This window comes from Cryptomeria japonica, chromosome 5, assembly GCF_030272615.1.
Source record: "Cryptomeria japonica chromosome 5, Sugi_1.0, whole genome shotgun sequence".
NCBI lineage: Eukaryota > Viridiplantae > Streptophyta > Pinopsida > Cupressales > Cupressaceae > Cryptomeria > Cryptomeria japonica.
The window spans coordinates 715,359,837-715,374,523 of record NC_081409.1 but is presented as its reverse complement, the minus strand read 5'-3'; the positions used below and the strand labels follow the sequence as shown (position 1 = coordinate 715,374,523).

The 14,687-nt window shown below is 33.9% G+C and overlaps 1 protein-coding gene across 2 annotated transcripts in view; it reads left to right on the top strand.

Annotated features, from left to right (window-relative positions):
- The window catches only part of LOC131044299 (TMV resistance protein N-like), a 72,790-nt gene extending 64,897 nt beyond the window's left edge, over window positions 1-7,893 (top strand). For both annotated transcript variants that reach the window (XM_059221664.1, XM_059221663.1), the window contains one exon: window positions 7,278-7,893. In XM_059221664.1, coding sequence (XP_059077647.1) covers window positions 7,278-7,715 — 438 coding nt within the window. In that variant the 3' untranslated portion in view covers window positions 7,716-7,893. The remainder of the gene's footprint in view (window positions 1-7,277) is intronic.
- The last annotated feature ends 6,794 nt before the right edge of the window (window positions 7,894-14,687 follow it).

Genomic DNA, 14,687 nt, shown 5'->3' with positions numbered 1-14,687 from the left:
AGCTGCCCCAGCTCTATTTTTAAGAAAGCCCTTTCCATGAGACCCCACCCTAAGAAACAATGGCCTAAATGATAGTAAAACAAGTATCATGACAGGTAAGGCTACGAAAAAGAAAACTAATAGAAACATGCTTTTGACTGGGGCAAAACTGAAAGAAATGCTTGAAACCAAGAAAATAACTAAACTACTACAACTTCTCAAGCCATTTTGAATCAAATCTTGACCTAGGGCCTTCGAAAAGACTCAAAAGGAGCACCGAAGATATTTTCAAATTTTCTCTTGACCTTACAATAGGATCCTTTCTTTTCCTCTCAGAAATGATTTGCAGTAGCCTCTTATCTGCATGGAGCTACTCAACTTTTACTTGAATTTGAGGACACTCCGCATCGAGCATGCCCTCATCAAAAAGCATAGCTGCATGAATTTCTTGGCAGACCAAAGAGAAAATCCTAGCTCTGTATAGTTGGAACAATCTCGAGGATTCGTAATGGAGCTCTTGCTCCTTTGACATTGTTTGGCAACTGAGAATCAATTTAAACAGAGACACAAAATCTAGCATAAAAGAAAGCTAGATCTAGATTTGGTGACATTGTCCAAGAAAATAAACTAACCAATGGTTCCAACTATGCCGTGAATAATAGATTCATCCGAGAATCTCAGGTTGAGGTCTATGAGGTAAACCCAAATGGGAAAGAAATTCAACTTCGAAGAATCAAAACCATCAACACATCTCTTTAAAGAAAGTTGTCACGTAGAAACCATGGACCTCCCTGAAGAACTCTAGAGCAATCATTGTTAAATTGAAAAGAGAAAAAGAGGAAACCATTCATCATGGCCTTAAGACGGAGATAAGGAACCAGCCAGAGAGTAGAAGCCTAGTTGTATGTGAAATCAATGTTAGGCATGTAGCAATAAATTCTCCCTATGAGGATAGAATCCATGTCTATAGAGGCTTTGTCTATCCACTCATCAAGTACACTAAGAGCAACTGACACCACAGTTGAAGAAGGAAACCTCTTATTGATGTCTCCTCTTGAACAAGGGGATGAGCCAACTTCAAGCTGCCCAATAGCAATAGCCAGACTAGGAGACATCAAATTCACAGCTTTCATCGCTGGCTTCAAAATCAACCTGACTCACATCACCAGGACGAGGACGTTTAAGAGAGCTGCAACTGTGAAAAGTGGGCATGGATGAAGAATTATCATCCAACTTGCATAAATCGAAACCAATGCCTTGCAGGCGAGATTTGGAGCAGCAAGAGGCACAACAAGTGGGGAACCACTTAGCTGATTGGAAGGGGATGGCTTAAACAGCACACACTAAGCGTTGAGCGCTTATGGCATGTTCCTATGCAGCTGCTTAGCTTATTGTGGCTAGCAGCGGCTGCTCAACTTTTTTAGGAAATATCTGCAGAGCTGGTGGCCCCATGAGTATTTATTTTTCTGCTTATTTTTAAGAGAAATCTTAAAATTAGTATTAATAATATTAGTAATAATTTGTGCACAAGAAAAAATAGAAATAAAATGTTAAAAAAAAAAGGGAAACAAATTTGTGGAGCCACCTGGCATTTTTGGTAATATGCAGTTGTTGCTTATTTCCAGCCCCCGCTATTTTCCTATAACTTATTTTCAATTCCTAAATAATAGCTGTTCCACTTAAATAGCAAAAGATTCTAAATTATCCTTTACCAACAATTTTAAATTTGCATGGGAACACTCCAACTGCTTAAAATTAAGCAGAAAATAGAGTTAAGCAGCCACATGAGAACATGATGTTAGTGTGGCTGGCGTGGGGCCCATTGAATCTGGTGCTTTGAATGACTGTTGTTTCCGTTTCTGACTGTCATTTCCGTTTCCCAAAAGAGTTCCATTAACTATAACAAACAGCTATCAACCACTCCATTTCCTACGCATAATCCAAATCAAATTCAAATTGCCGTTGTCGCGCTGTGAAAGTTAGAGGGATTAAAATAAATGGATAGCCACACATTGATGTGGTTTTTCATGGTGCCGGAGGCCGACGGTCAAGAAGTTATTCTCAACTGACGGAGGAGTCGTAGACACAGAGTTTCCTAGCGAAATCGAAGCACTCGTGGGGATTCTACAACATAAAGTAGCGAAACTAATGGAGACAGGCACAATAGATTGGGGCTTTGTATAATGAATAGACAACAAATAATGGAGGAGATGACTTGAATGATTGGAGATTAGAGCCTGTCAAAGGAGCAATGGTCGATAAGATTTTGCATTTGTGGAAGATGGCATTTGAGTGCTGAAATTCAAGAGGCTGAGGATGATATATGTTTCCAAGTTTGTAGCAGCCATAAATGTAATATTTGTAGAAGCAAAGTGCATGAGTATTACTTGAATACTCTTACATTTTCCCAATTCTTGTAGATTTGTAGACAACCTTTACAAATCCTTTTCTGGTAATCGCCAATGTTTGACTGGTTCGAAAGCATACTGGAGCTAACTTGGGTTAAGTTTTTTTTGGTCACAAGTTTGACTTGAGATAATGAATAGATGTAATGAGAATAAGGTTGATCCTTGGGGATTTATGTAGGTGAAATTAGGTGAGGTTTAGGTTATATAAAAATGATTATATTGAAGCATGTTACTTTTATATTAGTCATTGAATTGAGGATCTCTTAGTTAAATTGAATTCAAAAAGGAGGAGAGAAGTGCAGGGTTTCCAGTTTTTACCATTATATTTTAATTTCTCTTTGAGTTAAGATCAATTTTGAGAACCCACACAACTCATTTAGGTGATTCATCCAAATAATTCTCTTTGATATAGGTTCTAAAAGAAGGTAAATGTAATGTAGATCTCTTTTTTGTAGATATAAAAAATTACTACACTAAAAATATGCACTTGTATCAAAGTGTAAAAAAGTCTGTATATAATCTCTCTTTATAAGAATCATAACCCATGAAATATTATCTTTATAAGAACCATAACCCATGAAATATTTTCAACCATTTTTTGTTAAAGGCTTCCCACAAACACATTTCATGAACATTTGCTTCATACATAAAAATTTATGTCCCAACCTTATGATATGTAGAACATTTGTGAATCTTTTAATCCTCTAATCACAAAGCTTATCTTGACTAAGGATCTACACCTAATAATACTAAGGAATATATATATATATATATATATATATATATATATATATATATATATATATATATATATATATATATATATATATATATATATATATATATATATATATATATATATATATATATATATATATATATATATATATATATATATATATATATATATATATATATATATATATATATATATTATACCAAGGTAGACATTTACTTATAGATAGTGGGTATTTAGATTAGAATTAGCACACTAATTGGACACATTCAATAGACTAGATCAAGACTTCACCCTCGATTAGTAGATTAAACCATCGTACATATCCTCTAAGGGAAAGGGAAAAATGATATAGGTTATCTCCCACTTGCACCTTAAACCCCTTTACTTAGTTATCTATATTTCTTTCTTAGAAATAACTATGTCAAGATGTATTAGTGTTTGTAATTCTTAGAAGAAATCATGTTTATCTCACTTCAAAGTAGATTGGCATTCGTATTAGTTGTTTATTTATATTAGTTGAAAAGGTATAGGAAAACAAATATGGTAAATCAATTGCATGAAATATTGATATTACCATATGATTAATTGATGAGTGACTATATGAAATCCTAACTAGTTATTATCTCTTGGAGCCTCCACCTTTATAGTGTCATTTGTTTCTTTATTTCTCTCTAGAAATCATTAAGCAAAGAAAATTATATATTTTAAACAAAAATAATAAGAACACATAAATAGATGACATAGTTTATACCATGGAAAAACCATTTTGAGAAAAAAACCTAGCCTCCAAATCTTGAACTATTATATTATTAGTAAACTTAGTTACAATATAATTTGGCTCAATACTTCATATGAGATCGTATAGTTATATAATTAGAGATATTTCAATAGGATTTAATACTACATATGATCATATTATTAATACTTACAACCCATCCTCAATATATAGAAAATAACAACACTCTAAACTAGAAGTATTATTTAAATACATCTATTGTAAAACATTGACTACATTAGGCACTCAAATTCATGCATAAAATTTAATTCTCAATTTCATTATAAGTTAACTAAAAGCCAAATAGAAAACAATCTTGTCAACTTTTGTGCTCTATTTGGACTTATCCTTGTTTTTTAAAAACATGTTCCTTGATTTTCTCCTCTTTCATGCTTAACTCTTCTTATAATTCATTTTCTATAACATTATTACACACCTTAGAAAATTGTCATAGTTGCATTTAGCAACTTTCATGATACTACTAGATACTTACAAATAATTGTATTCAAATTATAGCTGACATATAGTGCCACTCCAAGTAGGATGCTTCATCTACGTGCCTATAATAAAAACAATTAATTAAATTTAACTTAAAACATTAGGATGGAATAGTGTATGACACCTATCCCAACATTTGCCTCAATTTTGACTTGCATGGAACTAATATGAAGATGCATGCCAAAGTATACCAAGTAGCCAATATGAAAAAATATTTAGACACCCATAAAGAGGATATCATAATGATGTAAAATTTCATACTCTACTTGCAATGATTTATTTATGTAAAGACCTACAAGCACAAATTAAAAGGTTCCAATAAATTCCATTTGTCAATGATTAAAAAACATGCATAAACATACTTTCTAAATTGTTCTTGAACAAAAAGTTAAAATGAAAAAGGAAAACAAGATTTTTTTAGCACAAAAAAATAGGACTCTAGGTGATGTAGAAATAAGATTTTATTCAAATAAATTAATAAGATCCTATTTGGCACAAAAAATATGACTCTAAAAATTTAAAAAGTAAGGATCTATTTGACAATTATTATGAGCAAGAGCTCACAACTACAACCATAATTATGTCCAAAAATAATAGTGATAGCATATACTCCCCTCAAATTATTTGCACATATAGGATACAAATAATTTGAGGGGAGGAGAAAATGATGTGGTCATATAATAATCATGTAATAGTTTCCATCAATAACATCATATATATTAAAATGTAAGTATGTAAACACATATGAAAAGGGATAATGAGGTGCACCCAATGTTTCCCCTAATATCAAGGAAATAAAGGTAATAAAGAATCTACATAATTAGATCCTATAAGAATAAGGAAAACCTATCATAGAAGATGTGAATATGTAAGCCTAAATATGAAAGCATGTCCAATAAAATGTAAGCATGAAAGAACATGGCAAATATAGTAGTAATACCACCTAGATATATATATGACAATGATGAAACTTAAATGAAAGGATAAAAAGGAAGAAGAGTAATAGGGTTGGAAGATCTAACACCATTTATGATTGCTTTATAACATTGTAAAGCACTAAAACATGAATACATTAAAAACTTCAAAAACATTGAATACCATGTGAATCTATTCAATGCAATAACTTTGAAATATATCTTGTATAACATTATAATAAGAATAGGATCAGATAAGATGATCCATTAGATAACCTATAAATAATCTAAATGGAAATTGTACAAATTGGTTAAAAACTTAGTTTTGAACATTGATGTTATATGTATCCTTTCACCATAGAGACACAAGTGAAGAAATTTGAGAAAAGCTTTATAACAATATTATGTTAAATTTTTTGGGATACATATAATTTAAAGAACCAATTAATCACGATAATTTAAACTTACCTGACACCTTTGTAGTATAGCTAAACCTGCAACCAGCCTTTTGATTTAAAAAAGTGCTAGGAAAAAAATACAAAAATATATGTATATGTAAAAAATATATTAAATACACATTCAATATTTAAATCAACATAAAAAGAAAACATATAAATAAACTTTATAAAAATCAATAAACAAATGTAATCACTACATACTCGATAATTTAAAAGCTGAGTGCATAAAAATACAGATATATTATCAGATCTAATGTCATTCCTGTAGGAGAATTGGTGGAAAACAAAAATTCTATTTTGTTCAACCCAGTGCCTAAACATATGCGTTAACCGAATACAACTTGGCTTTGCTTTTCTTACTCACCCGGTACCTAGCAAATGTGAGATTCCCCATATCGACAGTAATTTGCTTAATAAATATCTATTTATTTTAGTCCACTTAACTTTCGCAGCGCGGCAACGGCAATTTGAATTTAATTTGGATTATGCGCGGGAATTGGGGTGGGTGACAGCTGTTTGTTACGGTTAACGGAACTCTTTTGGGAAACGGAAATGACAGTCGGAAACGGAAACAGCAGTCATTCAAAGCACCGGATTTAATTGATTTCCTTTACCTTTTCAACTACAACTCCACCCTTAGTACTAAGAAAATCCCTACAACTCCACCCTTAGCACTAAGAAAATCCGTACGCAGAAGGAAATCTAAAGATGTTCCGAGCAGGAATAAGGACAGAGCATTTGCCCTTGAGCCTAGCTTCGTGCAAATATCTATTAAATGTTCATAATTTGACTCAAAGTTCTCAGACATATCCTGTCGAACAAGAAAATAAGCAAAGAAGCATGATGAGCAAGATTGAGAGTAGAGCGTTGGCCCTTTAGCCACGTTTCACACAGAATATCTACCAAAAGTTCATTTTTTTAACTAGAGGAAATAGATATATCCTATCCTGCTGAGCAAAAGAAACCTCCTCCTCTTCCTGAAACTAGGAGCACAAAAAGGGAACCTCCTCTGCCTCCTCATAGACTTCTGCGAGTAAACAACTCCCTCAGCCCTAGCAACACCTCCCTCAGAGTAAACACCCAGATAGCGAATCTTGCCATGACTAGATCAGGAATCCCAATAGTACCTTTTGTAAAACAGACATTAGAAAGAATCGCCAAATGAAAGCTGAAATATGCATAATCTTACATATGCCTCTCGATAAATGAATCAATATATCTATCCACACTGAATTATAGTAGATCTAATTTATCCATCTACTCTATTAAATCTGCTGATATCCTTCCTTAATATTAAGGATTAAGAGGAACTCACAACAATATCTAGTGACATGAAACAAAATGTTCACAACAGTTGTTATAAATTATCATCCAGTACATTTACGAAATGACTATGAAGCGGGTAACATTGTAGGTGTGCCACAACAGAAGATAGAGTTCTACTGTATTTATATCGCACATTGGATAATGATTATTGATTGAGTCATTTTATTTAAATGTGCACAGAACTTTCGTGTTTTGAAGGAGTTAGAGAGCTGCACGGAGGCTTCGATCGAAATAGAGGAATGTTACTTTACTGATGTGAACCTGGAGAGTGCAATTTTGCTATACCTTCATACAGAGCCCATGTGCAAGGTTGAAGTGGCATTCCGTGGTCATACTTGCACCACCGACTCTTCTACTTCGAATGATTCAGTACATCTACTGATGTTGACAAAAGATTCAGATCTGTTTAAGGAATTTAAATTCTCCAAAGATGAGGCAATGCATTTCAACATTAATGTACTCAATTCAAACTCATCGTTGAACTCGCGACTGCGAAAAGGATGGATAGGAGAAGCCAAAACTGTGTTAGAAATGAGCTCGTTTCTCTCTAAGGCCTTCCACAGTTGTCCTGTCAAATCCTGTGCACATCAAAATCAATGCAAAAAACCGATCTACTGATTTGTGTATAAGTAATAATACTAAAGGAGTTATTGAACAGTTTAGACAATGAAGTTTTCGGACTCTTTAATATTTATGCAGATATTATTTCATAAGTGTATATGTATGCAGCTCTACAAATTCCATAGCTTTAATTATTATTATTTTTCTCGCTGTATATTAAAATTATGTACATGATTTGCAGTCTAAAAAGGCTTTTTTTTTTTGGTGAATACATTATGTTTTAGTATGGTTTGATGATTCAATCTTGACCTACTCATATTCTTAAATAAAATTTGTAGTATTCTTGTGTTTGTAGTATCTTTCTGAAGGTCAATACAATGAATAGAAAATATGTTGGAGAAGCCATCGCAGTCATATAAAAAGCTACAATTAGATTGCCAAAACTTAATATTAAATTGTTTACTTCGTATTCTTGTTTTTTCATCTAAACAAAACCACAGCTTTTAAGATAAAGGTTAAAATCTTCCGAGGCATGTTTGGGTCAGGTTCGACTTCTAGATGAATTTGACAGACAGGATCCCCCTGCATGTGGCTGCTTAGTTGAAGGAGGCTTGTAGTTTAGTTGTATGCTTACTCAAAATGTCGTAATCTGCTATGTAAAGACTGAGATGTCGAAATCTATGTATGCTGACTTGTTTCCATCAAAAAATAAATAAAAATTACCCTAATTGTTTCATATTTCCTCGTTTAACAAGCTAATGCTTTGAAATATATCTCCTTACATTATTTTACAAATAAGCCATATTTTCCCAAATTATTATTAATTAACCACTCGGTGCTTTCAAGGTTAGAAAACTCTATGAAGAGTTTATCTTGAACTAGCTAGCCAAGATTGTAAAATGGAATTATTGAGGTCTATAATGGATTGAAGATAATGTAATCCATTAATTTATTAATAGAACATAGAGGTCAAAATTTAAAACGCATAAAGAAGTCAAAATACTTTTTTCATATATTTTTATATGAGAATTTTAGAGAGGAAATATTTTTATATATATGATATTCATATATGTTGGGAAATTGGTATTCATGAGGTAAACAAATAGAAAAACCATACTTTTAGAAAATTGAAAACTAATATCACTTTATGTTCATATTAGAATTTTAGAGAGGAAATATATATTTTTAAATATAGTAGTCTAATTGATCTAATGTCTTTATCTATCTTTTGATTTTCATTCCTTTTAATTATGGGAAAGAACATAGCATTAAACCTATGGTAATTTTTTTAAATGAGTGGTGGGTCGACTTCTCTTGGTTTGTGCATAGTTGGGCTAGGATCTCCTCATCTTGGTGTGAAGGGACTCACTCAAGCCAGTGATGATGCTATTTTCTTAAAGAGTGTGTCAAAAAATAGAACCCAAAGAAAGGTGAGCGGGTCCTACTCTATTCCAAAACAATTTTGGTTGGTGAATCAAAGCATTCTATCTCTAGGGGGATCAGGATAGGGGATACCCTATCCCCTTATTTGTTCATTATTATTGAAAATGTCATGGGAAGGAATACTGAAGATAGTGTTAGAAGAGGCATGAGAAAGATAGAGGGGGTGTAAAAGAGAGATACATATACAAAGAGGGAGAAATAGAAATAGAAACCTCTTACATGAGTTAATAACTTCTTACAAATGAGGTAAACATTAAATGTGCTACAAAGAGAGTGGTAACACGTTAAGGTTATTTTAGAAATCTTAAGTAAGCTTGCAAAATCATAGAATAAAAATGATCAATAAATATTTAAAAATTTAGATTGTAGACAAGATAAATATTTTGCATATAAATTTAGAGGGAAGTGCATCCAAAAATCTAGGGATTCTAGAAAATCATTGGTTCAATTAAAGTAGATTAGAATCAACCAAGCTTAAACTGAAGGCATTTTTAAAATGAAGTGGAGGTGGTTATCTATCTCTCTACCAACCTTTCTCACATTTTTGTCTCTTCTTCTCTCCCTCTCTATCTCTATCCTTCTTTATATTTATCTCTTTCTTTTCACTATTTTCTTGTCTATCTATCTCTTATTTTCTATTTTACTTATCTATGTTAAATTAATTCATGATTTAATATATATTAGATTAAATTGAATAATATATACTATGTAAATTAAAATAATAAATATAACGAGCAATTGCACCTTGGCGTGCAATGGGTATGATGAAGAGGTATGGAAGGTCAATTAGGGAAAAATTGGGTCTATTTTTTGAATAAATTTGTGTAGTACATGAGCTCAATTGGTATACTATTTAGAACATGATATTGTTTATGCAAGAAAAGTCTAAATGGGCAAGTGATATCTTCAAATACACTTTTCATCTACTTACAAGGATTCAATCACAACTGAAACAAAACCTCTAAATTAGGAAGATAATCAAGTTCCACTACTAAGAGGCTCATGTGTTTTTTTTTATCAATAGGGTGAGAGGGAGAGAAAGGTAGAGATAGGAATAAAAGGAGGGATAGATAGAGGGGGGAGAGCAAGAGAGAGGATTAAAGAGATAAAAGACATATAACATAGTGACATAGATAGAGATGGAGATTGAGATAAAACGGAGATGGAGATGGAGATGGATATGGAGATGGAGATAGAGAAAGAGGATAGGAAGATGGAGAAATGGAGGTAGACATGGAGAGATTAAAAGAGAGAGGAGAGGGGTTCACATAGATGTGGAAAAGAAAAGAAAAAATAGAAAGATATAAAGTTGGAGAGATAGAAAGATAAAAAATAAAGATAAAAAGTGATATATAGAGAGAGGGAGAGATATAGCGGTAGAGAGATCTAAAGAGATAACTAGTAAAGATAGAGGGATGGATGAAAGAGGTAATATGGAGAGATAAATATTGAAAGGAAAAGAGATATGACTATAGGGATCTAAAAAGAGGGAGATGGAGAGAGAGAGGGAGACAAATGGATGGATACATGGAGGATTATTTAGAGATAGAGTATGGAAGATGAAGTCAAGAGGGAAAATATAGATACAAAGATAGAGAGACATAGAGGGAGAGATAAAGATTGAAATACATGGGGATAGAGAGGAAGAGATAGAGAGGTCTATAGAGGATTAGGTAAATATTAAGATATATGTATAGATGGTAAGATAGAGTAATAGATAGATATAGATATAAGGAGATATAGAGAGAGGGTGAGAGGGAGAAATATAGAGAGATAGATGAGTAGAGAGAACTAGAGATGTACAATTAGAGATGGCAAGATAGTGAGAGAGATGGGGAAAATATAAAAGATATAAGCATATATTGGAGAAGAGAGACAGAGACAGAGACAGAGACAGAGAGAGACAGAGAGACAGAGAGACATAGAGACAGAGAGAGATCATACAAGAGAGATGGAGTGAATGAGAGAGAGGGGTGAGGATAATGATATATAGATAGAGTGGGAGAGACATATATGTTGATAGAGATGACGGGAGAAATAGTTACAATGGAAGAAGGTGAAAAAGACAAGTAATAGAGAAATATTTATTGAGAGCTCAGGATAGATAGAGAGAAGAAAAGATAAAGATAGGGAATGATAGATAGATAGAGATAGAGATATATAGGGAGAAACAAGGATTGTGTGTGCATGTGTGTATGTGAGTTAGAGAAAGAGGAGAAGTAGAGAGATATAAAAAAATGGAATCATAGGGAGAGAGGAAAAGATAGCGATAAAAAAAGAGGAAGAGAGGGAGAGAGAGAGGGATATAGAAAGAGGTAGAGATGGGAATATAACAGAGACACATAGTAGATATAACATGTAAAATACAAAGGGCTAAGAGAGAGATAGAGACATAGAGAAATAAATATTATAGAAGTTCCTTGTGTGTGTATGTGTACATAGAGAGAGAGAGAGAGAGAGAGAGAGAGAGAGAGAGAGAGAGAGAGAGAGAGAGAGAGAGAGAGAGAGAGAGAGAGAGAGAGAGAGAGAGAGAGAGAGAGAGAGAGAGAGAGAGAGAGATGGGGATAATAATCAAATGACATGCTACCCTAAGTATAACTCCCCAAAGACACACATGATATCCTTAAATTAGTTGCATGAAACAAGCAATCAAAAGTCAAATTTTTCTCTTTCACTCTTGCTCTAAACTTTAAAATTAAGTTTTAAGTTGAAATATATATTATTTAAAAAATTAAAATTAAAACTTAAATATAATTATTTTATGATAAATTAAAATTTCATAAAATAAAATATTATAAATTAAATTAATTCTAATATATTTTAATTATTACTTGTGACTACATAAAAAGACATAAATAAATAAAATAAAGTTTGAACTTAATAAAGATGCATCCTTAAAAGATGATGAGTAGAATACAATAAAAAACAATATGGAATATCCTAATAAAAGAAAAATATCATTAAATTATATTATTTCAAAAGAAGGTAGTAATAAAAGATAGATTGAGGAAGATGGCTCTGTGTTTGCTTGGGTGTCGTGCTAGGGTCGACGTGCCCTAGACTATGTCCTGTGCTCTGCTTGCTTTGTTTCGGGGGGGTGGGTTTCTTGCTTGTTGGGGGTTGGTTTTTGCTTGCCCTTGGCCAAGTTTTTTGGGTTGTCATAGGGTTTTTTTGCAACCCTTTTCTGTTTCTTTTTTTCTGGGTTGTCTTTGGGGGCGTGTGGATTTTTGGGGTTGGGTTTTCCACCCCTCTTCATTTTATTTTTTTGTTATTTTTTGTGGGTCCATGGAGAATAGAGGGTTATCCTCTTCTCAGATGATCTTAGGAGATCTGGTATGATCTTTGGAGATTTGGATATGGTGGATCCGTCTCATTTGATGCATGCATGTGGAAAGGAGTACATTAGTAATTCCCAATCAGGGGCAGGCATCTCTTTTTTGAAAGAGCCTTTTCGCATGAAAAAGGTGAATGGTTGTTTGGCGAGATCCAAGATTATCCAGTTTTGGTTATTCAACCTGAGCAAATTTCAGAGGATGTTGAATATTGGTGTAATCATGCTCTCATATGCAAATATATTGGTCTACACCTCTCTATACCTGTTTTAGAGTCTTGGGCATGCCGTGTCTGGAATCCTGAAGGGGATATGTAGCTACTTATGGAAACCAATAACTATTTTTTGGTTATTTTTTCCAACCTGGCAGACAGGACCAAGGCTTTTGAGCGTGGCCCTTATTTTTTCAACTAGGTGGGACTCTTTATAAAACCTTGGCATATTGGCTTTAAGTATGCTAAGGAACTTCCCTCTCATGTGCCCGTGTGAATCCGATTGTTGAGGCTTCCGTTGGAATTCTGGAGAGAAGATATTCTTTAATCAATCTCACTTCTTCTTGGTAAACTTGTGGGTTTGGCTTTAGAAACTCAAGATCGAAAGGTAATTTCCTAAACTCGTATATGTGTAGAAGTTGATTTAAATAATCCTTTGCCAAACTGTATGGAAATCTGTTTGGGGACATCTTCTTGGATCCAACTGCTAGACTATGAGACCCTTCCATTTAGATGCAAAATTTGTCATGAAGATGGTCATTTACAGTGGAGATGTCCCAGAAATAAATCTTCTAAATTGGTTGTTTCCGATCCTCCTCACTTTGTTTTGGGGGAAGATAAGGGAAAAGCCCCTATGCCTGATGGTCCTGCTAATAAAGATGGCTTCATTCCTATCAAACCTCAGAATAAAGGCAAAGGAAAGAAGAGAACTTGGTTGGATAGGCAAAATGATGTCACCCTAAATAGATTCCATGTTCTAGATGATTTGGTCCAAGAGGAAGGAGTTCCAATTGAAATGTCCTTGGGTGCCCAATTTCAGCATGAGGTGCTGGATGGGGATTCGAAGAAAGAGGGTCGGGCCCTATCTTTGGAGAATCAAAAGGATGTTCAAATGGTTATGGATTTTCCATCCCATGTTTAGGACAACAGAGATCTTAGTGGGTCATAGGTCCCTGGAGGTGCAGTGGTCATGGTGTCTACTCCTTCCACTATAGTGGCCTTAGATTCTGTGAAGAGTAACAAAGCCCTGCTTGCTTTAGGATTGCAATAGAAGACCCACAAAAAGGGTTCTTTAGATAAACCTTTAAGGAGTGGATGAAAAATGGATTAGGAAAAGGTTAAGCTTATTCATGATACTTTGGTTGATTCGGGGTCTATGAAGCCAATTGATTCCCACTTCTCTCAACCACATAAATGATTTTTCTCTCATAGAATGTAAGGGGGTTGATTAGCATCCCTAGATAGAAGGTTGTTCATAGATTAATTGACTTTGAGTCTCCTGATGTTGATTTTATTCAAGAAACCAAGCTTTTAGTGGATGGTTTGGCCAGTTGTGCTTTGCGTCTCTGGCCCCATGATCTTTGGCAGGGAGTGAGCTCTCATGGCAGTTCAAGGGGGTTGCTTGTTTCTGGAACCTAAGGAAAGTTTCCCCTTTGTGGTGGTTTTCTAGCAAGTCTTCCATTTCTATTGTCACTTCTAGCTTTGAGACTGGAGAAAGATGCTTCTTCTCTAATATTTATACTCCTACTGATCTTGTGGGTAAGTCATATCTTTGGGCTCAAGATCCTTTTCTCTCCTAGATTTTGGCTGGAAATTTTAATGTTGTTACTAGTTTCGAGGAAAAGCGAGGTGGGTTATTTAGGCTTGATCCTTCCTCAAATTGATTCAGGGATAATATTGGTCTCTTGAATCTCATTGATGTGAATCCAATTAATGGTGTCTTTACATGGAATAATAGGAGTGGTGTTGAGGCTATCTGTGAAAGGCTTGATAGATTTTTGGTTTCCTGCTATTAGGTCCATGATAGGTGGTCCCCTAGTTCAGAAATTCTTGATTGGAGGGGTTCCTATCATTGGCCTATTAAGCTTTCTATTACATCTTTTAGAACCTCCAAAAATCCCTCTTTCAAATTCCAATTGATGTGGCTTCGTGATCAATTATTGAATGACCTTATGGTTTATTGGTGGTATGAAGTGGTGCCTACCCACAAGCGGGCTATGTACACCTTTGGGAAGAGATTACAACATGTGAAATATAGGATGA